At 41.8% G+C, this 23155-nt stretch overlaps 1 protein-coding gene across 3 annotated transcripts in view; it reads left to right on the top strand.

Moving 5' to 3' along the window:
• PARP4 (poly(ADP-ribose) polymerase family member 4) overlaps positions 1-23155 on the top strand; it is a 221456-nt gene that overhangs the window by 123303 nt on the left and 74998 nt on the right. For all 3 annotated transcript variants that reach the window (XM_075851621.1, XM_075851620.1, XM_075851619.1), the window contains exons 29-32: positions 546-641; positions 9507-9623; positions 11852-11962; positions 19710-19799. In XM_075851621.1, the coding sequence (XP_075707736.1) occupies positions 546-641; positions 9507-9623; positions 11852-11962; positions 19710-19799 (414 nt within the window). The remainder of the gene's footprint in view (positions 1-545; positions 642-9506; positions 9624-11851; positions 11963-19709; positions 19800-23155) is intronic.

The raw sequence follows: 23155 nt of genomic DNA, 5'->3' as shown, positions 1-23155 counted from the left end.
AACATTTTTTTACATGTATGCAATCAAAAATGTTTATCAATCACTTGTGTAACAGTGTAAATACAGTAAGTAAACAATGGCAATGTTGGACCGGGTTACCTAGGACCCATAAGAGGAAGTGATTCAGAAGGTCCACCCTCAAGACATATATAACAAATGTATCTCCACTTTTATGGGCCCTGTAGCAAGTGCATCATTAATTAGGACTAATAGGTTATTTGTGAATTAACCCCAAAACATATAAATCCCAGCAGCAAGTGAACAACTCCATTGTCAGAAAGAGTTGGATTTAGTGAGTCCTGTTAACCGGTCGGAATGGTAGGTTAAGGTGCAAATATCATCTTTGGTGACATCATACCAAGATATGCACCAAGATTTAATCTGCAAAGGCAGAAGATCATGACATTTACAGTGGAAAGCAAGATTGCACATTGCTCTCATATCATTATACCGAGATAATAGATCTTCGGATCAGACCACTATGTTTTGGAGAGGGATGGAGAATTTTGTTATGATAATAATTTGTCATTTAATACTTGATACAGATGAAGAAACAAGAGATGAAGTCTTTAATCATTCAGCTCAGTAAAGAATACTCAATAGTGACTCAATTCACAAGTTTTGTGGCAGTGGAAAAAAGGGTGAGTACTGAACAGTTCTAGCAACCGCAAGTTGTTTCGTTGAAAATCTTTTAGCAATTTATTTATGTAGAGCATTATACTTATCCAATTTATTTAATCTAGAGAATGATAATTTTAGAATTCGAACTTTGTAATAAATTATAATATTTTGGATCATAATGTCATATATATATATATATATATATATATATATATATATATATATATATATATATATATATATATATATATACATACATACATACTAGTCCTTCACAATGAATTAGAATATCATCAAAAAGTTAATTTATTTCAGTAATTCAATTCAAAAAGTGAAACTCATATATTATATAGATTGATTATACAGAGAGTGATCTATTTCCAGCATTTTTTTATTTTAATGTTGATGATTATGGTAAAAGTTAATGAAAACCCCAAATTTCATCTCTTAGATAATTAGAATATTATATAAGCCCAATTTCAAAAATGATCTTTAATACCGAAATGTTGGCCCACTGAAAAGTGTGTACAGTGTATGCCCTCAATACTTGGTCGGGGCTCCTTTTGCATGAATTACTGCATCAATGCGGCGTGGCATGGAGGCGATCAGCCTGTGGCACTGCTGAGGTGTTATCAATTAAGCGTGGCATGGAGGCGATCAGCCTGTGGCACTGCTGAGGTGTTATCAATTAAGCGTGGCATGTAGGCGATCAGCCTGTGGCACTGCTGAGGTGTTCTCAATGAAGCGTGGCATGGAGGCGATCAGCCTGTGGCACTGCTGAGGTGTTATCAATTAAGCGTGGCATGGAGGCGATCAGCCTGTGGCACTGCTGAGGTGTTATCAATGCGGCGTGGCATGGAGGCGATCAGCCTGTGGCGCTGCTGAGGTGTTATTGAAGCCCAGGTCGCTTTGACAGCAGCCTTCAGCTCATCTACATTGTTGGGTCTGCTGTCTCTCATCTGCCTCTTGATTCTCTATGGGGTTTAGGTCAGGCGAGTTTGCTGGCCAATCAAGCGCAGTAATACTGTGGTTATTAAACCAGGTATTGGACATTTGGCAGTGTGGGCAGGTGCCAAGTCCTGCTGTCAGCAGTGGGAAGCATGAAGTTACATAGTTACACAGTACGGTTGAAAAAAGTCAGATGTCCATCAAGTTCAACCAAGGGATGGGAAAAGGGAAGGGAAAAATTTCTACACATAGGAGCTAATATTTTTTTGTTCTAGGAAATTATCTAAGCCTTTTTTTAAAGCAATCTACTGTCCCTGCTGTGGCAGCTCCTACAGTGACTATTCCATGGATTCACAGTTCTCACAGTAAAGAAGGCTTGTCGCCTCTGCAGATTTGAACCTTTTTTTCTCCAGACGGGGGGAGTGCCCCCTTGTTTTTTGGAGGGGTTTTACATGGAACAGGATTTCACCATATTTTTTTGTATGTGCCATTAATGTACATATATATATATATACACTGTATATATATATATATATATATATATATATATATATATATATATATATATATATATATATATATACATACACTACCGTTCAAAAGTTTAGGGTCACTTAGAAATTTTCTTATTTTTGAAAGAAAAGCACAGTTTTTTTCAATGAAGATAACATTAAATTAATCAGAAATACACTCTATACATTGTTAATGTGCTAAATGACTATTCTAGCTGCAAACGTCTGGTTATTAATGCGATATCTACATAGGTGTATAGAGGCCCATTTCCAGCAACCATCACTCCAGTGTTCTAATGGTACATTGTGTTTGCTAACTGTGTTAGAAGGCTAATGGATGATTAGAAAACACTTGAAAACCCTTGTGCAATTATGTTAGCACCGCTGTAAACAGTTTTGCTGTTTAGAGGAGCTATAAAACTGACCTTCCTTTGAGCTAGTTGAGAATCTGGAGCATTACATTTGTGGGTTCCGATTAAACTCTCAAAATGGCTAGAAAAAGAGAGCTTTCATGTGAAACTCGACAGTCTATTCTTGTTCTTAGAAATGAAGGCTATTCCATGCGAGAAATTGCCAAGAAACTGAAGATTTCCTACAACGGTGTGTACTACTCCCTTCAGAGGACAGCACAAACAGGCTCTAACCAGAGTAGAAAGAGAAGTGGGAGGCCCCGCTGCACAACTGAGCAACAAGACAAGTACATTAGAGTCTCTAGTTTGAGAAATAGACGCCTCACAGGTCCTCAACTGGAAGCTTCATTAAATAGTACCCGCAAAACATCAGTGTCAATGTCTACAGTGAAGAGGCGACTCCAGGATACTGGCCTTCAGGGCAGAGTGGCAAAGAAAAAGCCATATCTGAGACTGTCTAATAAAAGGAAAAGATTAATATGGGCAAAAGCACACAGACATTGGACAGAGGAAGATTGGAAAAAAGTGTTATGGACAGACGAATCGAAGTTTGAGGTGTTTGGATCACACAGAAGAACATTTATGAGATGCAGAACAACTGAAAAGATGCTGGAAGAGTGCCTGACGCCATCTGTCAAGAATGGTGGAGGTAATGTGATGGTCTGGGGTTGCTTTGGGGCTGGTAAAGTGGGAGATTTGTACAAGGTAAAAGGGATTTTGAATAAGGAAGGCTATCACTCCATTTTGCAAGGCCATGCCATACCCTGTGGACAGCGCTTGATTGAAGCCAATTTCATTCTACAACAGGACAATGACCCAAAGCACACCTCCAAATTATGCAAGAACTATTTAGGGAAGAAGCAGGCAGCTGGTATTCTATCTGTAATGGAGTGGCCAGCGCAGTCACCAGATCTCAACCCCATATTGCTGTTGTGGGAGCAGCTTGACCGTATGGTACGCAAGAAGTGCCCATCAAGCCAATCCAACTTGTGGGAGGGGCTTCTGGAAGCATGGGGTGAAATTTCTCCCGATTACCTCAGCAAATTAACAGCTAGAATGCCAAAGGTCTGCAATTCTGTAATTGCTGCAAATGGAGCATTCTTTGACGAAAGCAAAGTTTGAAGGAGAAAATTATTATTTAAAATAAAAATCATTATTTCTAACCTTGTCAATGTCTTGACTATATTTTCTAGTCATTTTGCAACTCACTTGATAAATATAAGTGTGAGTTTTCATGGAAAACACAAAATTGTCTGGGTGACCCCAAACTTTTGATCGGTAGTGTATGTGTATATATATATATAAGTTAATCATGTCCCCCCTTTAGCCATCTTTTTTCAAGGCTAAATAGGTTTAATTCTTTTAATCTTTCCTCATAACTTAGATTCTCCATGCCCCTTATTAGCTTCGTGGCTCTTCTTTGTATTTTTTCCAACTCCAGGTCATCCTTTCTATGAACTGGAGCCCAGAACTGAACTTCATATTTTAGATGAGGCCTCACTAATGCTTTGTAAAGTGGTAATTTTATATCCCTGTCCCGCTAGTTCATGCCTCTTTTAATACACGACAATATCTTGCTGGCCTTTGAAACAGCTGATTGACATTACATGCTGTTATTTAGTTTATGATTTACAAGTACACCCAGATCCTTCTCAACAAGTGAATCCCCCAGTGTAGCTCCCCTAGGACATATGATGCGTGCAGATTTTTGGTGCCCAGATGCATAAGGCTGGGTTCACACGACCACATTAACGTCCGTAATGGACGGACGTATTTCGGCCGGAAGTCCCGGACCGAACTCAGTGCAGGGAGCCGGGCTCCTAGCATCATAGTTATGTACGACGCTAGGAGTCCCTGCCTCTCCGGGGAACTACTGTCCCGTACTGAAAACATGATTACAGTACGGGACAGTTGTCCTGCAGAGAGGCAGGGACTCCTAGCATCGTACATAACTATGATGCTAGGAGCCCGGCTCCCTGCACTGAGTTCGGTCCGGGACTTCCGGCCGAAATACGTCCGTCCATTACGGACGTTAATGTGGTCGTGTGAACCCAGCCTAACTTTACATTTATCTATATTAAAGTTCATTTGCAAGTGGATGCCCAAACACTTAGTGTGTTCAACTCAGCTTGCAATCTACTAACATCTTCTATAGACTGAACATTACTACATAGCTTGGTGTCATCTGCAAAAATAGAAATAGTGCTATTAATCCCATTCTATATATCATTAATAACTAAGTTGAATAATAGTGGTCCCAGCACTGAACCCTGGGGTACACCACCTATAACCGGGGACCATACAGAGTAGGAATCATTGACCACAACTCTCTGGATACGGTCCTTGCCAATTCTCAATCCAATTAAAACTATACTTTCTAAACCTATAGTATTTAATTAACCCAGTAGACGTCTATAGGGGACAGTGTCAGATGTCTTTGCAAAGTCCAAAAACACTATATCCACAGCGGCCCCTCTGTCTAGGCTTCTGCTCAACTCTTCATAAAAACATGGTACGCACTACCCATCTTCACAGCGTGATTTCCTATAAGGTTTTTTTCTATTGACCAGCAGCAATAGAGTTTGACAAAGGCCGGATTGTGGCCGAAACATTACACCTTTTCTCTTATATTGCCCTATTTAAATAAACCAATTTTTGCATATTTCAACCAAAGGACTCCTTGAATTTATCTTTGCAAGTATTTACGGGGTGGGAACCATAACTACAGCACCCAGACAACCTGCAGAGTGCCACAGATTTGATCTATAATCCTGTATATAGTCCCTCAATAGCCCCTCAATCATTTTCCCTACAATGGATGTTAAGCTTATTGGTCTATAATTACCCGGGTTTCAATCTCCTCAGAATGTTCACCCACTATTGTCTCTTTCACACTCACCTTCATATCACTTCTCACATACAGACATACACCACCACCTTCATATCACTTCTCACATACAGACATGCACCACCGTCTTTCCTATTTGTCCTGTCTTTCCGAAACAGTGTAAAACCCTGTAGATTTATAGGCCAATCATGTGAAGAGTCTAGCCATGTTTCAGCAGCACCAACTATATCTATATGTTCCTCCAGTACCAAGGCCTCCAGCTCCCCCATTTTGCTTGCTAGACTTCTGGCATTTGTGAACATACACTTTAACTTGCCTTTCAATTTTTCACTTTCAGTATCAGAAATGTGATTATTTGACATTATTTGGGCATTTTTGTTTTCATTGCTGTTTTGTAACAAGGGGATCTCCTTATCCTGTTGTGTAGTCCTCGTCCCACAGTCTATTTCTCCCCCCACCAATTTAGTCTGACCCCTCTCTAACCTAACTACCCCTTTATTTTCTACATTGAACTCCCTCCTCAGCCCTAAGTGCTCTAAAATTCCTGGTAGACGGCTGCGTTGACTCTGGACTTGATATAACACAGTGGACCAACACCAGCAGATGACATGGCTGCCCAAACCTTCACTGACTTTGGAAACTTCACAGTGGACCGCAAGCAACTTGGATTGAGTGCCTCTACACTCTTCCTCCAGACTCTGGGACCTTGATTTCCAAATGAAATGCAAAATGTACTTTCATCTGAAAACAGGACTTTGGACCACTGAGCAACAGTGTTGGTCTACTGTGTTATATCAAGTCCAGAGTCAACGCATCTGTCTAGCAGGAAATTTTAGAGCATTTCATTATTCCCTCTGCTGACAAGCTTTATGGAGATGCTGATTTCATTTTCCAGCAGGACTTGGCACGGTTTAATAGCCATGGTATCACTGTGCTTGACTGGCCAGCAAACTCGCCTGACCTAAACCCCATAGAGAATTTATGGGGTATTGTCAAGAGGAAGATGAGAGACACCAGACCCAACAATGCAGATGAGCTGAAGGCCGCTATCAAAGCGACCTGGACTTCCATAACAGCTCAGCAGTGCCGCTTGCACAATATACTGCAATACTAATGTATTGCAATATATCGTGATTCTGACAGGTAACTATTAAGCCCTATTGACCGCAGCATTAAACGAGTTAAACTAGCAGGATCGCGCTCGAGCGTGATGCCGCTAGTTACTCTGAAGTCACCGACACCGGCATCGTATGGAGCGGGGTCACTCCGTGAGCCCATTCCATACATCCCCTACCCGACTTTGGTGTATGGATACGTCAAATGTCGGGAAGGGGTTAAAGTCCATGCATGGCTTTTTTGCAGTCCAAAAACAAACAAGTGCTTATCCAGCATACAAGACTTGTAGCATATAAACAAAACAAACACCTTGCCCGTCTGGGCACTAACTAAACAACAGGTTTCCTCACTTATGGTAAATCATGAGTACAGTGTTCCTTGGATCAGGCTTTCCACACTATCCTTTCGCGGATTTTCAGGCTCTGACACTGAACTGCATTGACAGCAGCTCTAAATAGCTGACTGAGCAAACCTGTACTAGAACGGGAAGGAAATGGCAAGTCGCTCTACCAATGCTACTTGCCATTCCATAGAAATCCAGGCCTGGAAAACAGACTTAACAAAAGCCTCCACAAAAGCCCCAACTTCCCTGGATTCCTCATCTCACCTATCCTAACCAGCCAGGTGGGAAATACAGCACCTCCAGTACTTTCCCAGTCACAGGTCTATCTTTTGCCCCTTGGTGTTTTTCCTGTTTAGTTTCATTACAACCTTGAATTGAAATAGATTTTTGGGTGTTTGTACCATTTGATTTATACAAGATTTCTACCACTTTGAAGGAGCCAAATATTTTTTACACAAACAATAGAGAACCTTAATGTGCAAAAGTATTCACCCCCTGAAAAGTCAATACTTTGCACATCTAGACACTGGGATTTTTGCCCATTCATCCAGGGAAAACTCCTTCAACTCCTTCAAGTTAATGGGTTGTGTTGGTGTACAGTTTCTTCAAGTCATGCCACAGATTCTCAACTGGATAGAGGTCATTCCAAGACAGTTAAATGTTTTCCCTTAAAACCCTTCAGTGTAGCTTTAGCAGCAGGTTTGGGGTCATTGTCCTGCTGGAAGGTGAACCTCTGTCCCAGTCTCAAATCTCTGACAGACTGAAAAAGGTTTTCCTCAAGAATTGCCTTGTATATAATTACATCCATCTTTCCTTCAATCCGGACCATTTTTTTCGTCCCTGCCGATGAAAAGCTTCCCCACAGCATGATGTTGCCACAACCAGGCTTCACTGGGAATGTTGTTCTTATGGTGATGGGAAGTGTTGGGTTTGTGCCACACATAGCGTTTTCCATTATGGCCAAAAAGTTACATTTTAGTCCCGTTGGACCAGAGAACTTCCGTGTTTTTTGGGAAGTTTGCCACATTCTGTTTGGTGAACGCAAAACTTGTTTACTTATGGTTTTCTTTAAGCAATGGCTTTTTTTTCTGGCTGCTCTTCCATAAAGCTTTACTCTAAAGTGTACAGCTTATAGTGGTCCTATCGACAGATACTTCAATCTTCGCTGTAGATCTTTGGAGCTCCTTTAGTTTTATTGTTGATGTCTTTATTAAATCTCTGATAACTGCCCTCTTTGCCCAAGCTGGGAGATTTGGTGGGTGGCCTTTTCTTGTCAGGTTTGTAGTTGTGCCATATTCATTCCTTATTGTTATAATTGATTTAATGGTGTTCCATTGGATGTTCAAGGTTTGTGCTAATTTTTTTTTAAACCCAACTCTGATCTATACTTCTCCACAACTTTGTTTCTGATCTGGTTGGAGATCTCCTTGGTCTTCATGTTTCTTGCTTAGTGTTGTAGACTCAGGGGCGTTACAGAACAGCTGTATTTATAATGACATCATGTCACCGATCATGTGACACTTTGCACACAGGAGACCTCATTCAACTAATTATGTGACTTCTGAAGATCATTAGTTTGACCGGACCTTATTTAGAAGTTTAATAGCAAAGGGGGTGAATACATATACACTCACAACTTTTAGTTTTTATTTATTGTTTTCTCATTTTAAACAAGGTAATTTTCTCATTCCACTGTTACAATTTGGACTATTTTGTCAGACCCATTACATAAAATCAAATTTGGTTCCAAATGATTTGAAAAAATTATCACTCTTAGTAGAAGGCGCTCCTGCGCTTATGTCGAAGATTGAGCCAAATCCCCAGTCGAGGCAGATTATCTCAGTGGGTAGAAAATCTGAAATTTATTTCTTGAAAAAAAAGACATGTGTAATAAAACAGCATATGTCTCAATGGTGGTCCAAAAAACTACGCGTTTCGACCTTGGACAAAGGTCTTCATCAATCTTGTCCATATGCTGTTTTATTACACATGTCTTTTTAAAAAAAATACATTTCATATTTTCTACCCACTGAGATAATCTGCCTCGACTGGGGATTTGTCTCAATCTTCCACATAAGCGCAGGAGCGCCTTCTACTAAGAGTGATCATTTTTTCAAATAATTTGAAACCTCTTCTTCACATCGACTCCTGCTGATTCTTCAGCTGCCGGTGTTCACCCTGAGGGCCAGCAGACTGCCTATATACGGAGCATCAAGGCTCCACACGTTTGATGATCGAGTTGTGCGACCACCTAGCACAACCCCAAAAGGTGTGTGTATTTATCACATACACATTAGTGCTATTACTGACCACCCTGTTTCCATGGCATTACCTCAGAGGAGCGCTCTGTGTCTCTTTTTTTCTCCATATCACTGTCATAAAATCTAATTTGAAATCCATTCTAATTGTAATGCAACAAAAGAGGAAAAACACCAAGGGGTTGAATACTTACGCATGGCACTCGTCTATATAATTCACCCTTTTATTCACTTGAACCTAGCAGGACAATAGTTGGCACTAATATGGTTAGCAAATGCTAATATGGTTAACAAATTTAATTTCTTAAATATTAAATGCTGTAAGTTTTTGTTCACGCTCCACACCCACTTATTTGTGTATTCATTTTTGGAGAATGTGGACAGCTTCTAGTTTAAGAATTTGTAATAGATTATGGCTTGGAAAATAAAAGCATCTTCTGTATCTTCCAGAGTTCAGAAGAAGATATTGACATTGAACCGAATGTTCTTGAAATTATAGCTCAAGAAAATGTGGATATTCTACCGTACATGGATTGGTCCGATACAGATGATAATGAGGATTCTGTTGTAAGTGTACATTTATCACTTTTTGTGTTTAGAAGTGCTGAAAAACGATTGCTAATGAACTAGGATGAGGAGAATTCAATATACGTCAGCAGGTCATAATTCATCTTGGAAAGTTGCACTACAAAATACCTCACCAGTTTTGACATCAGATATACTATACTCTACTCTGGGTAGCAGGCTTACACAAGAAAAAAAATAGACTTTAAAAGGGAATGTATCATGTATTTAATTTTAGTTTTAATAATTAGATTAAAAATGAACCTGTCATGTTGAATATGCGGTCTGATCTGCTGGCAGCATGTTATAGAGCAAGAGGAGCTGAGCAGAATGATGTATAGTTTGAAAGGAAAGATTAAATATATAATTCATTTAAAATCCCTGCTCGTTCTGGACTTCGACCATCCGGTCTTATTACAAAATTATAAATGTGATGGGCTATATAGAGTAATATTACCTGGTGCCCTCCACTTGTGCCCCTGTGCCGTAAATCCGCCATTTTAGGGTCCCCTCTGTGTTGTCTCAAAATGGCCACAGTGCTTCTCAAACTGAGTTCAAGACACTCCCTCTGACACAGATTGTACAGAAGTGCTCATGTGAGCAGCTCTGGCCAATCCGAGAACACTGGGTGTTTCAGACCTGTAGTCTAAGAATCGCTGCAGCCATTTTGGGACAACTAGCGGGCACCGGGTAATATTACTTTATATATACAATAATATTTAAAATGTTGTCCCGGGACTGGAGGATTGCCTTAAGCGTCCTGTGGACTGTTTCACTCAATGATTGACAGTATTCTTTGTATGAGTGTGCATACAATAATTGAGTGCGACCGTACACTGGACTCCTAAGCTCTGAATTAGCTGGGATTGGAAATGAATAACATACAAGTTATACAGATTTTTTTTCTCAAAATACTACAGTATATATCAGTCTTCTCAGCTTCTCCTGTTCTCAGCCTGCATATGGGCAGCATTTTTAAGGTGACAGGTTTAACTATCCTGGGAGTGGCCATATTGGAACACCCACACTTCCTTCCTGCATTGTCTGTATAAACAGTGCAACAGGGAGTGTGTGCGTAACGGCAGCTGCAAGAAATAAGAATTAACTGACAGAGAATTCATTTGTGGTGCTATTATTTACAGGGTGTGTGTGGAGCACTATCAACAATGGGGTATGTGGCACTACCTACAGGGGGCATGTCAAGCCATGAGTAAGGACGGAGGAACCGTTAGAAACGCGTAGGCTCTCCACACCCACCCTCTGATGTCGCTGTACAATTTTCTAATTGATAAGAAATAAAGATTAGACGTTTTACTTTGAAGCGCTGGATTCAAGTTCTATTTTTCCCATCTACAGGGGGCTGTGTGTGGCACTATCTACAGGGGGACTGTGTATGGCACTATCTACAGGGGGACTGTGTGCACTATATACAGGGCACTATGTGTGGCGCTATCTACAGGGGGCTGTGTGTGGCGCTATCTACAGGGGGCTGTGTGTGGCGCTATCTACAGGGGGCTGTGTGTGGCGCTATCTACAGGGGGACTGTGTGCACTATATACAGGGCACTATGTGTGGCGCTATCTACAGGGGGCTGTGTGTGGCGCTATCTACAGGGGGCTGTGTGTGGCACTGTCTGCAGGGGGCTGTGTGTGGCACTGTCTGCAGGGGGCTGTGTGTGTGGCACTATCTACAGGGGGCTGTGTGTGTGGCACTATCTGCAGGGGGCTGTGTGTAGCACTATCTACAGGGGGCTGTGTGTGGTAGTATCTTCAGGGGGCTGTGTGTGGCACTATCGACAGGGGACTGTGTGTGGCACTGTCTACAGGGGGACTGTGTGTGGCACCATACAGGGGGTGACAATATATACAGAGGGCAATCTCTACAGGGGGCAAATGGGCTGATGATCTATATTAATGGGATCTCATAAAATATGGAGTGGGGTGCGTTCAGGGATAGCTTTAACATAACAAAGAGGGCTATACTGAACCCTCCTCTTTACACTTTAAAAGTTAGCAAGAACAGATGGAAACAAGTCCTTCCTGTTCCGATGCTTTGAGTTTCAGGTAAGTTTTTTTAAATTCACATACAGTCCTTTAAATGTAAAACTAATATATATATATATATATATATATATATATATATATATATATATATATAAATACAGATGGAAACAGGACAATCGAGATTTTATAACAGTTACAACATGTGTAAGTTTAATATTCTGCTTCCAGGATACGAACCAATCTGGGAAAAGTTCAAAAAGTCTTTCCAGTACGAATCTAGATGTAAAATCTTCTTCTTCTTCTACTGAGGACAATGACTACATTGTGTCCTGCTCTGAAGTAAGTTATTTTCTTTTTATTTCCCTGATTGAATGGTGGCTCATTGGTTAGCATTGTTGCCTTGCAGCATTGGAGTTCTTGGATTAAATCTGCCCAAAGCCAACATCTGGGGACTCTGGTTTGAGTTTTAGTGGTCTGAGGGGAGAGGAATAACAAAGAGCTTATCTCGCTCTGGGGGACCCGTCCTGTCCTGCATTACACAGACAACCCATTGATTTGCATAAGCACTGTGTAATGCTCAATTTCCCCTGTGGTGGTACTGCAGGGAAATTCAACACGTACTGCCAGGTTTTCTTTTAATGAAACTGTGTCTGACATAGCGAAATTAAATTGTGAGCCCCACTTGAGACAGGGACTGATATAAACCGTGATAATCTCTGTACACTGATGCAGGATATGTTTGTGCTACATAAGCAACAGGAAATAAATACATTTTACTTTCAGTTTTTCTTTAAAAAAATTTGTATTATTTGTTACACAAAGTGAATGACGCCAGTGGAGTAACTACCGCTGTAGCAGCCGTAGCGGCTGCTACAGGGCCCGTGGCATGAGGGGGCCCGTGCCGCCTAACTACATGCCTCCCCCCATATACCTGGTGGCGCTGCGTTGCTAGCGACAGCCACCCCCCCTTGCAGTAATTGTACCTGCGTCCAGTGGCGTAACTACACCGCTATGGCTGCTACAGCGCGCCGCCACTGAACACTACGGCAGAGCGGGGAGGTATCTCCCCGCTCTGCCAATAAACAAAAGACATGTATCCCCTATCCACAGGATAGGGGATACATGTGTGATCGCTGGCTTTGATAGGGAGAACGGGGGACTGAAAGTCCCCTGAAGTTCTCCATCACAAACCTCGGACTTCCGGGGTCTGTGTCGGCAGCTCCGTAGAAATGAATGGAGCGCCGGTCGCGCTTGTGCGCATGCGTGACCAGCGCTCCTTTCATTTTTAGTGAGCTGCGCAGACGCCGGAAGTCAGAGGTTAGTTATGGAGAACTTCGGGGGACTTTCGGTCCCCGTTCTCCTTATCAGTGCCAGCGATCACACATGTATCCCCTATCCTGTGGATAGGGGATACATGTCTTTTGTAGGACACACTGTAGGTCAGATTTTTTTGGGGGGGGGGGTTGGGGCTGCATGGTGTTACCTACAGGGGGGGCTGTATAGCGTTACCTACAGGGGGGCTGTATAGCATTACCTACAGGGGCGGGCTGTATAGCGTTACCTACAGGGGGTGCTGTATGGCGTTATCTACAGGGGGGGCTGTATGGCGTTATCTACAGGGGGGGCTGTATGGCGTTATCTACAGGGGGGGGCTGTATGGCGTTATCTACAGGGGGGCTGTATGGCGTTATCTACAGGGGGGCTGTATGGCGTTGTCTACAGGGGGGCTGCATGGCGTTATCTACAGAGGGGGCTGTTTGGCGTTATCTACAGGGGGGGCTGTATGGCGTTATCTACAGAGGGGGCTGTATGGCGTTATCTACAGGGGGGGCTGTAAAAAAGGCACTATCTACAAGGGGGGGTTGTGTGACACCCAGGGGAGGGGGGGCCCCAGTCAAAAGTTTGCTATGGGGCCCAGTCTTTCCTAGTTACGCCCCTGCCTGCGTCTATAGCATGCAGGTACAAATGCATGCATTAGTGCTGAATGGCTGGGCACGTTCCGTGCCCGCCAATCAGCGTCTTTCAACAACGCAGCCCCTTTCAATGACGTCATTGCGCCGCTTCCGTGCTTGAAAGGTGCTGATTGACAGGGCAATTTATTATGCCGCTTTCGTTGTTCAGCTCCAGCAGTCCTGCTCAGAAGAGAGCAGATCTGCATTGCTACCGGACGGCGCGGGAACGGGATCAGGGTGAGTATGTAAAGTTTTGTTTTTTTTCTACTAAAACTGTAAGTGGCATTATCTACAGTGGGGGCTCTATCTACAGGGGGGTCTATATGTGGGGATGTGAAGCACTATATACAGGGGGAGCTATATGTAGGACACTATCTACAGGGGTGGGCTATATGTGGGACACTATATACAGGGGGGCTATATGTGCAGCACTATCTATAGGGGGAGCTATTTGTAGGGCACTGTCTACAGAGGTGGGCTATATGTGGGACACTATATACATGGGGAGCTATATGTGAGGCACTATCTACTGAGGTGGGCTATATGTGGAGCACTATCTGTATGGGGAGCTATTTGTAGGGCACTATCTACAGGGGTCGCTATATGTGGGACACTATATACAGGGGTGGGTTACCTGTTGGGGCACTATCTACAGGGGAGGCTATATGTGGAGCACTATCTATAGGGAAAGCTATATGTAGGGCAGCACGGTGGCTCAGTGGTTAGCACTATTGCCTTGCAGCTCTGGAGTCCAAATGTGGGCACTATCTACAGAGGGCTGTATGTGGGGCACTATCTACAGGGGCTTGTATGTAGGGCACTATCTACAGAGGCTCTATAGTGGCACTATCTACAGGGGTGCTGTATATATGTCAGAGCACTTGCAGCTTAATGGGGTTTTCCCATCAGAGACATTTATGACATATCCACAGGATATGTCATAAATGTCAGATAGATGTGGGACACACCTCTGGGACCCTCATCCAATTCTAGAACGGGACCCCCTAAACCCCGTTCTACTGCTCTGTGTTGTGGCTAAAGCGTGTGATTTCCAACCATGAATTACGGAAACCTCGTAGCTCGCTGAGCTATGCTGTTTCCGTAACTCCAGCAGAAAGAATGGGGCATAGATAACTTCAAAACCACAAAAAAAGGCCATACTTACTAAGTAGGTGGGTGAAAACCCGTTCCCAGCAGGACGCAGACAGGTCAAGAAATGCTGCAGAAGGAGGGTGCATTAAATAGTGATAGCCACTCCCACTAGCAGTGAGGGGAGTGGCGAACTAAGTGCTCACAAGTGTGCAATAAATGTGTGTCAGTGTAGTACTAGGGTGTGAATGTGTGGTAAAAAAAGAAATGTGTATGTATGTAAGTGTCAGAACTGTGTGATAATGTAATAAAAAGTAAATGTGTGATGAATAGGGGTCAGTGCTGTGAATAGTACATGGGGTGTCAGTACTAAGTGTAATACGTGGAGGGATAATGTGCCGGTCGTCAGGCGTAGCATAACTGGATCACAGCCTATTTGTAACGCCGCTACTGTTAGCTAAGGCGGGCTGCTCTGCATGCCAAACCAAACGCCAGAGCACATCATGCTCTCCCAGCATATAAGACCTGGCCGCGTCCTGAAAAAAAGTATATATAGTCAAAATATCCATGAAGTATGGCCTTTTTTTGTTTTTTTGTTGTTGTTTCCGTAACTCCCATAATAGTGAATGGCAGTTATGGAAGCAGTGTAGCATGCGAGCTATGCTGTTTCTGTAATTCATGGCCAGAAATCACACGATTCAGCCACAACACAGAGAGGTAGAATGGGGTTTAGGGGGCCCCGTTCTAGAGATAGTGGCAGGTCCCAAAGGTGGGACCCGCATCTATCTCACATTTATGACATATCCTGTGGATATGTCATAAATGTCTCTGATGGCAAAAAAAAACCTTTAATATCACACAGCAAAAGTCATTGAAAAAGTCAAGATAAAGTTTGTTTACGCTGTGTATTTAATGCGTTATAAGTCAAGGTAAATACCGGTAGATCAGAAGAAAAGGAGAATACTGCTCTTCTATCTCTATCCATCACATGTGTGTGTGTGTGTGTGTGTGTGTATATATATATATATATATATATATATATATATATATATATATTGATATAGCAAACAAGAAGGCAGCAGCACTCGCTAATGAATAATCGACCAGGTGCCCAGCAAAACGTCCCGATCCTAGGACGTATAATAATATATAGAAGAAGAAGATTTGCAGCACTCCAACATGAAAAAAGTAGTGGTTTATTCAATCCAAAACAACAGCAACGTTTCAATCCTACAATAGGATCTTTATCAAGCCTTGATAAAGATCCTATTGTAGGATTGAAACGTTGCTGTTGTTTTGGATTGAATAAACCACTACTTTTTTCATGTTGGAGTGCTGCAAATCTTCTTCTTCTATATATTGATATAGATATATATTGATATAGCTATAGAAGCATCATCAGCATGGAGGATATTATACAGCAGTAATGCGCTGGGGTGAGATATAAATCTTACCAGCAGATGCAGCATGTGAATGCCTGTGTCTCTCACTCTGTCTGCTCCCATCTTCTGATATCCACTTCCCTCTCCATAGACTTCTATGGGCAGTGTCTGTGTCTCCTTTCTCTGCCCCTGCTCTCCCCGCCCCACATACTTCTATGGGTAGCAGCGTCTGAGGCTCTCTGCCTGCTCTCTCCTCTGGCTCCCCCTCCTCTCTCCATAGACTTCTATGGGCAGCATGTCTGTGTCTTTTTCTGTGCCCCTGCCCCCTCCTCCTGCTTCCCTCCCCTCTCCATAGACTTCTATGGGCAAGCTGTGAAGAGACACACACACACACACACACACACACACACACACACACACCCACTTCCTGCAGTCTGCCTTATCTGCTCTGTAACTAGGGCCAGATTTAGCTTGACAATAGGGGTTGGGCAGCATATTACAGGAAGGGAGACACCTAGTGGCAGTAACTTCAAACAGAATTTGCATGGATAAAATTACAAATTTTTAATTACAAAGTTGATTTGTATTATGTATACTACTAGATTAGCATACTTTTTTTGAAAAGTTAGTGTCCATTTAAATGAATTGCCTATAAACCACATATTCATGCATAATTGACTACAACTACAATTGGTCTTATTTTAAAATAGTACAGTATATCACTTTCATGACCAGGTTTGTTGTGGGCCATAATGCCCAGAACAAAAATTCACATTTTGGAATTCTGCATTGTAAAGGTGATTTTATACTCCTTAGTCTACACAAAATATATATTTAATATTTTTTTGTGGGACACATTGGACTTTCTCTTGGTTTAACTGGTTCAAGACCGGGCTATTTTGACTCTTAGGACCAGACACAGTTTAGGCATTTTTAGCACGTGTTAGTTAAATGGCTATAGCTTTTTTATTTGTTGGGCTAGCGACATGATTTTTGCAACTTTTTTTCGCTATTTTAAAATTTTCAGGCGTATAGTTTGAAAATAATAGTGAAAAAATATGCTTTTTTACTTTTCGGCTTATTTTTTCTGGTAATAATATAGTTTAAACCTAAAATAGACCTTTTATTTGGGCTGATTTGTTATGATGTCATTGTCTACTGTAAATTTTGATATATTACATTACTTATTTAGGATAATTGGGTCAGGGCTAGCATTACGACAATGATTGGCGTGGGAAAGTTTTTTTTGGGTGGGTATTTCAAAGCAGCCACCCTGGTACAGGGGAAATCAGCCCTCTTATAGTGACTATTGTCACTAATGTGCTGGGTCTAATTAGACCTAGCAGCAGTCTCTCTCTAATGGTATCCCGGCGATCATGTGACCAGTCGGGACCAATATTTTATACACAGCTCTCATTTAGTGCTGTGTACAATCGATCTGGGAAGAGAGAAGCAGTAAAATCTGTTTCTATCTTCTCTTCAGGGTCGCCGGCATTCACTGACTGCCAGGCACCCGACATTCAGCTGCCCGATCGATCGGGCAGCCAGCTAAAACCTGCACCGTAAATATGCTATGGCACGGGTTTTAAGGACCTTTACTGCCGCACGTTTAAATATAGCCGATGGTTGGCAACCAGCTAGAATTTGAGCCGATGTATCTTTATTTTGTTAGTAATGTTAAAGGGGTTGTCCCAACATTAACTTTTTACCTCAGAAGCCATTATAATTTTTTTCATTTAAATATTTTTCCTCCCCACCTTCCAAAAGCCATAACTTCATTTTTATGTCGATATAGCTATGAGTGATTATTTTCTGCGGAACTAGTTGTAGTTTTCTTTCTGTAGTTTCTTTTTGTGGCGGAATTGCTGTGGTTCCGCTGCAAATGTCGCAACACACACCACTTTATTGTGGGTTTCAGCACCCCATTGAATTCAATGGGGAAAACCCGCAACTGAAGAGCAGCGTTCATTGACATACTGCAGTTGAGGAAACCACACCGCAGGTCAATTTATGTGTGTTTTTTTGGCTACTTCTTTCCGCTGTGTGGGGACGAGATTTGTTGAAATCTCACCCACACTGCTGCTACTGTAATACGCTGCAGATTTTACGCAATGAATCCGTTGCAGAAAATATGCCGTGTTTACGCTGTGTGAGTTATTAGAGTGGTAGAAAAACAAAAACAAATTAACAATTACAACATGCCGCTCATTCTGAGTAATTGAATCATTAATTGTAAGGGGCTTGATCAAAATAATAGCAGTGAGGAGTTAAATTGGTGAAGTCATTCATTCTGTGGAAAAACAGGTGTCAATTTTTGTCATTATTTAAGGTAGGAGGGCGGCAAATGTTGCACATGTTGGTTAAAGAACATTTCACTTCTGAAATACTGGGGAAATTGGGTCGTTCCAGTCATTGTTCTGATGAAAAACATACTTTGATTAAAAAGTTGAATGAAGAGGGAAACACATATAGAGAAGTGCAGCAAATTATAGGCTGCTCAGTTGAAATTATCTGAAATGCCTTGAAGTGGCAACCACAACCTGAAAGACGCGGAAGGAAGCGGGGAACTTCTGTTCGAATGGACCGAAGAATAGCCAAAATGGCAAAGGCTCAGCCAATGATCACCTCCAGAAAGATCAAAGAAGATCTGAAGTTACCAGTGAGTACTGCTACAATCAGAAGACGATTAAGTGAAGCCAAGTTACCTGCAAGAACTCCCCGCAAAGTCCCGTTGTTGAAAAAAAGACGTCCTGAATAGGTTAAAATTTGCCAAGGAACACACACTGACTGGCCCAAGGAGAAATGCCCCCCCCCCCCAGTAAATAGCGGCACAGCTCCCCCTTGTAAATAGCGCCACACGGCTCCCCCTTGTAAATAGCGCCAAACAGCTCCCCCTTGTGAAAAGTGCCACACTGCCACCCCTTGTAAATTACGCCACACAGCCAGCCCTTGTAGATAGCGCCACACAGCCCCCCCTTGTAGATACTGCCAAACAGCCCTTTCTTGTAAACAGCGCCACATAGTCCCCCCTTGTAAACAGTGCCGCACAGCCCCCCCCCCCCCCCTTGTAAACAGCAGCACACAGCCCCCACTTGTAGATAGTTCCACACACAGCCCCCACTGCCAAGTGAGGTCGGTGCCGGGAGTGGACCAGTCCAGTCAATTGGCCTGAGTCGCCTGACCTCATGTCGCTGACGTGAGGTCAGGTGACTGGATTGGTCCACTCCCGGCACCGACCTCACTAGGCAGTGGTCTGCATATTTTCACATTCGGCGGAGTGCAAAATTCCAGGAGAATAAAGAAAAGTCTTGGACGCTGCCTTTTTCTGACAGACACTACTGACAGCAGAAAAAAAACACCCATTTTTGCAGACGGTCCATAAATTACGGATGGTTGGCAACCCTGAAAGAGCAGAACAAGTAGTACTGTACTGTAGAGGGGCGCTACTAGACAACCAATCAGTGCATGCACTGCATTACAGCAGGTGTTTTACCAGTAAAATGCCCATGCTCATTGGCTGGCGAAAAACACGGAAACAAAGCACAGACAGTTCAAAAATTCATAAAGGAATTCTGAGACCGATTTTTTTTCTGCCAGCAAAAAACTCTATGTGAACAGGGCCTTAATGTGTTCCTATGACTAACTTTAATATTTTGCTTTCAGGTGATGTATTCTACAATGGACATTTCACAGGAGCTGTGCATGGAATCAGACACAGTTCCTTCTATAAGGAATTTTGTTGAAGACTCCAGTGTGAGTTCTATTCTTTTTATTCCTGATTGGACATTTTCATTTATTTTTTTTAATGAGTGATTTTCATGTACATTTTTATAATTTGTAAAAAATGTCTAGCTATCAGTTATAAAGACAACTGTCTAGCTATCAGTTATAAAGACAACTAGATGTATATATCCCAAAGTGATGCCTTCTGCTGATCTATAAGCTATCATTAGGAAAGTTTGGTCAGCTGAATGTCTAACGATGAATAGGCGGCCACCTAGGGCAATTTATGGATTAAAAAAAAAAATGCTTTGCCTTTTCTTTATATAATCAATTGGACACGGTGACCAAGCCACTGATAATGCTGTAGGTGGTCGCAGTCGCAACACTTAGGTCCTGGGTTCAAATCCAACCAACGTGTGTTTATGTGGGTTTCCTCTGGGTACTTCTCTTGGATGTCATCAGTCTGCTTAAGGTCGAACCCCTAACTGGTAACAACCAGTTTTCAATTTGTTCACACATTTCTTGGAGGAATAACAGGGGAACGGCACAACGCAACGCAAAGTCCTAAGGAAAATATGTTCCAGAATTGTTATTTAATGCAGAATACAAGTATTTACTAAAATAGACATGTCAGGAGTGGTGACTGGTCCTCTTTAACCCTCTAAGGACATGGCCAATTTTAGTGTTTTCCTCCCGCCTTCCAAAAACGATAATTTTTTTATTTTTTCGTCGACATAGTTATATGAGGGCTTGTTTTTTGCGAGAAAAAAAAAGATTTATTTTTTTATGGCATCATTTAAAGTAAAATACTATTTATAGTACTATTTATTAAACTACTATTTGTTAAACTACTATTTGTTTAAAAAAAATGGTTTTGTTGTGCCAAATTATGAGAGCCATAACTTTTTATTTGTCAATGGATTTAGCAGTATGATGGCTTATATTTTTGCGAGGCGAGCTGTAGGTTTTATTGGTACCATTTTAGGGTACATGCGACTTTTGGATCACTTTTTATTACATTTTTTGGGGAGTTAATTTGACCAAAAAAACAGCAGTTTGGGTGAATTGAATTTGTTTTTTACAGGTGAAATAAAATTATATTGTAATAGTTCAGACTTTTCCGAACACGGCGATACCAGTTATGTTAACTTTTCCTATTTTTAACACTACTTTAGGGGAAAAATTGGAAAAGGGGGGTTGTTTGAACTCTTAATACTTTTTTTTTATTTATTTTTTGGTACATTAAAATCCCTTTGGGATTGAAGACATTTTTTGCATTTTCATTTTTACTCCCCGCCTTCCAAGAGCCATAACTTTTTTATTTTTACGTGGATTGCGCAGTGTGAGGTCCTATTTTTTGTGGGACGAGCTATGGTACCATTTTAGAGAACATGCGACTTTTTGATATCTTTATTCTCTTTTTGGGGAGCTAATTTGACCAAAAAACAGCAGTTTGATTGAATTAATTGTTATTTTTTTTACCGCCTATACCGAGTGGGTTAAATAATATTATTTTGTAATTGTTCAGACTTTTACGGACACGGCGATACCAGTTATGTTAACTTTTAATATTATTAACACTACATTAGGGGGAAAAGGGGGGGTTCCTTGAACTTTTTTTTTTTTCATATTCACAATTTTTATTGGTGTTAATACAAACAAGTACAAACACAGTCGGAGAAAATGTGTCCCCATAATAAAAAGAACATGACAAATAAGGGCACAGCCCAAACAGGAGGGTGAACATCACAACCTATAAGAAGCGCAAAATAGCAAGATAAAAATACAACAATTCAGCTTCCCAAACATCCTAAAATGCAGTGGCAATAGTATGTAAGCGTAATCACAGGAAGCAATGACCACTTGAAATAGACACAAGAAGGGAAGGAAAAGATAGAATGGGAAACAAACAAGGGAAAAGGAGAGACAAGGGGAGTTCATGGTGAACCTGGACTCCAGTTCCGGATTATCATAGGTAGATGAAAAGAAGCAACCATGCGCCTGTCAGAGACGTGGTTGGAGCAAGCAAATCCCCACGCACCTGTATGTAGTCCCTACTCAGATGAAGTCTCATGAGAAAGGATGAATATTGTGTCTCAAGTCACTTCAGTACAGTAGGTGGAAGAAGAGAGGAACGCAAGCCAGTGAGAGCAAGTGTCCTTGTACCGTATAGAAGCAGCCGAGGAATGAGCCAGAAGGTGCTCAAGTCGATGTATTAAAGCAACTTCCTGAAACCACTCATCCAACAGTGGAGGAGCTGCCGTTTTCCACCTGCGGGGGACAACCGATTTGGCAGCTTGGAGGAGGTGTCTAATTAGGGAGCGTTTGTAAATGGGTAGTGGCCTAGGGAGCATGAATAAAAGGGCCGCCTCTGGAGAATTAGGGACAGGGACCCCAGTAATTTCTAATATAATTTTAAGAACCGCCTCCCAAAATCTCCGCAAGGAGGGGCAACTCAACCAAATATGAGACATGGATCCCCCCATCGCCCCACATCGCCAACGCGTGTCAGGTACAGACGGGTACCATTTATGCAGGGCAGTGGGGACCCGATACCACCTAGAGATAATTTTGTAACTAGTTTCCTGAGATCAGATGGCTATCGAGGCTTTCTGGGAAAGGTAGAAACATCGTCTCCATTGTGGAACCTTTAATAATTTTTTTTTATTGTACCCTCCATTTGTACACTGGTGTTTTAGTGGGGTGCTGTGTGCAGAAATACTTACCGATCCCCACATCTTGTCGTTTTCGGGTTCAGTGCCGCTCACGTGATCTTCCCTCTGACTTGTCTTGAATCGCTGTGCTTTTCAGAAAACCGGAAGTAAGGCTTTCAATGCATTCCTATGGCGCCTCGTTTTGGCCTGAGTTCCGGTTTCAAAAGCACAGTGACTCCAGACAGTTCAGAAGGAAGATCCCGTGAGCGGCGCTGGACTCGAAAATTACAAGATGCGAGGATTGGTAAGTATTTCTACATGCTTCACCCCACTTAAACACCAATGTACAAATTAAGGGGAAATAAAAAAATTAAAAAAGTGGAGTACTTCTTTAAAATTCCTTTGGGATTGAAGCCATTTTTTTCATTTTCGTTTTTGACTTCCCGCATTACATGAGCTATAACTTTTTATTTTGACGTCGATTGAGTGGTGTGAGGGCTTATTTTTTGAGGGGAGAGCTGTAGTTTATATTGGTACCTGATTTTCCTACATACCGCTTTTTGAACGCTTTTTATTAAAAACGTGACCAAAAAAGTGATTTTTGTGTTTTAAACTTCTTTTTTACGGCATTCACTGTGTTTAATAATTTTATATTATAATAGTTCTAAATTTTACAAATGTGGCGATACCAATTTATTTATTTTTTTAACTTAGTATAGAGAAAAAAAAGGG

This window comes from Rhinoderma darwinii, chromosome 2, assembly GCF_050947455.1.
Source record: "Rhinoderma darwinii isolate aRhiDar2 chromosome 2, aRhiDar2.hap1, whole genome shotgun sequence".
In the NCBI taxonomy this organism is placed as follows: Eukaryota; Metazoa; Chordata; class Amphibia; order Anura; family Rhinodermatidae; genus Rhinoderma; species Rhinoderma darwinii.
The sequence above is the reverse complement of the archived record's forward strand: the minus strand, read 5'-3'. Positions and strand labels throughout refer to the sequence as shown.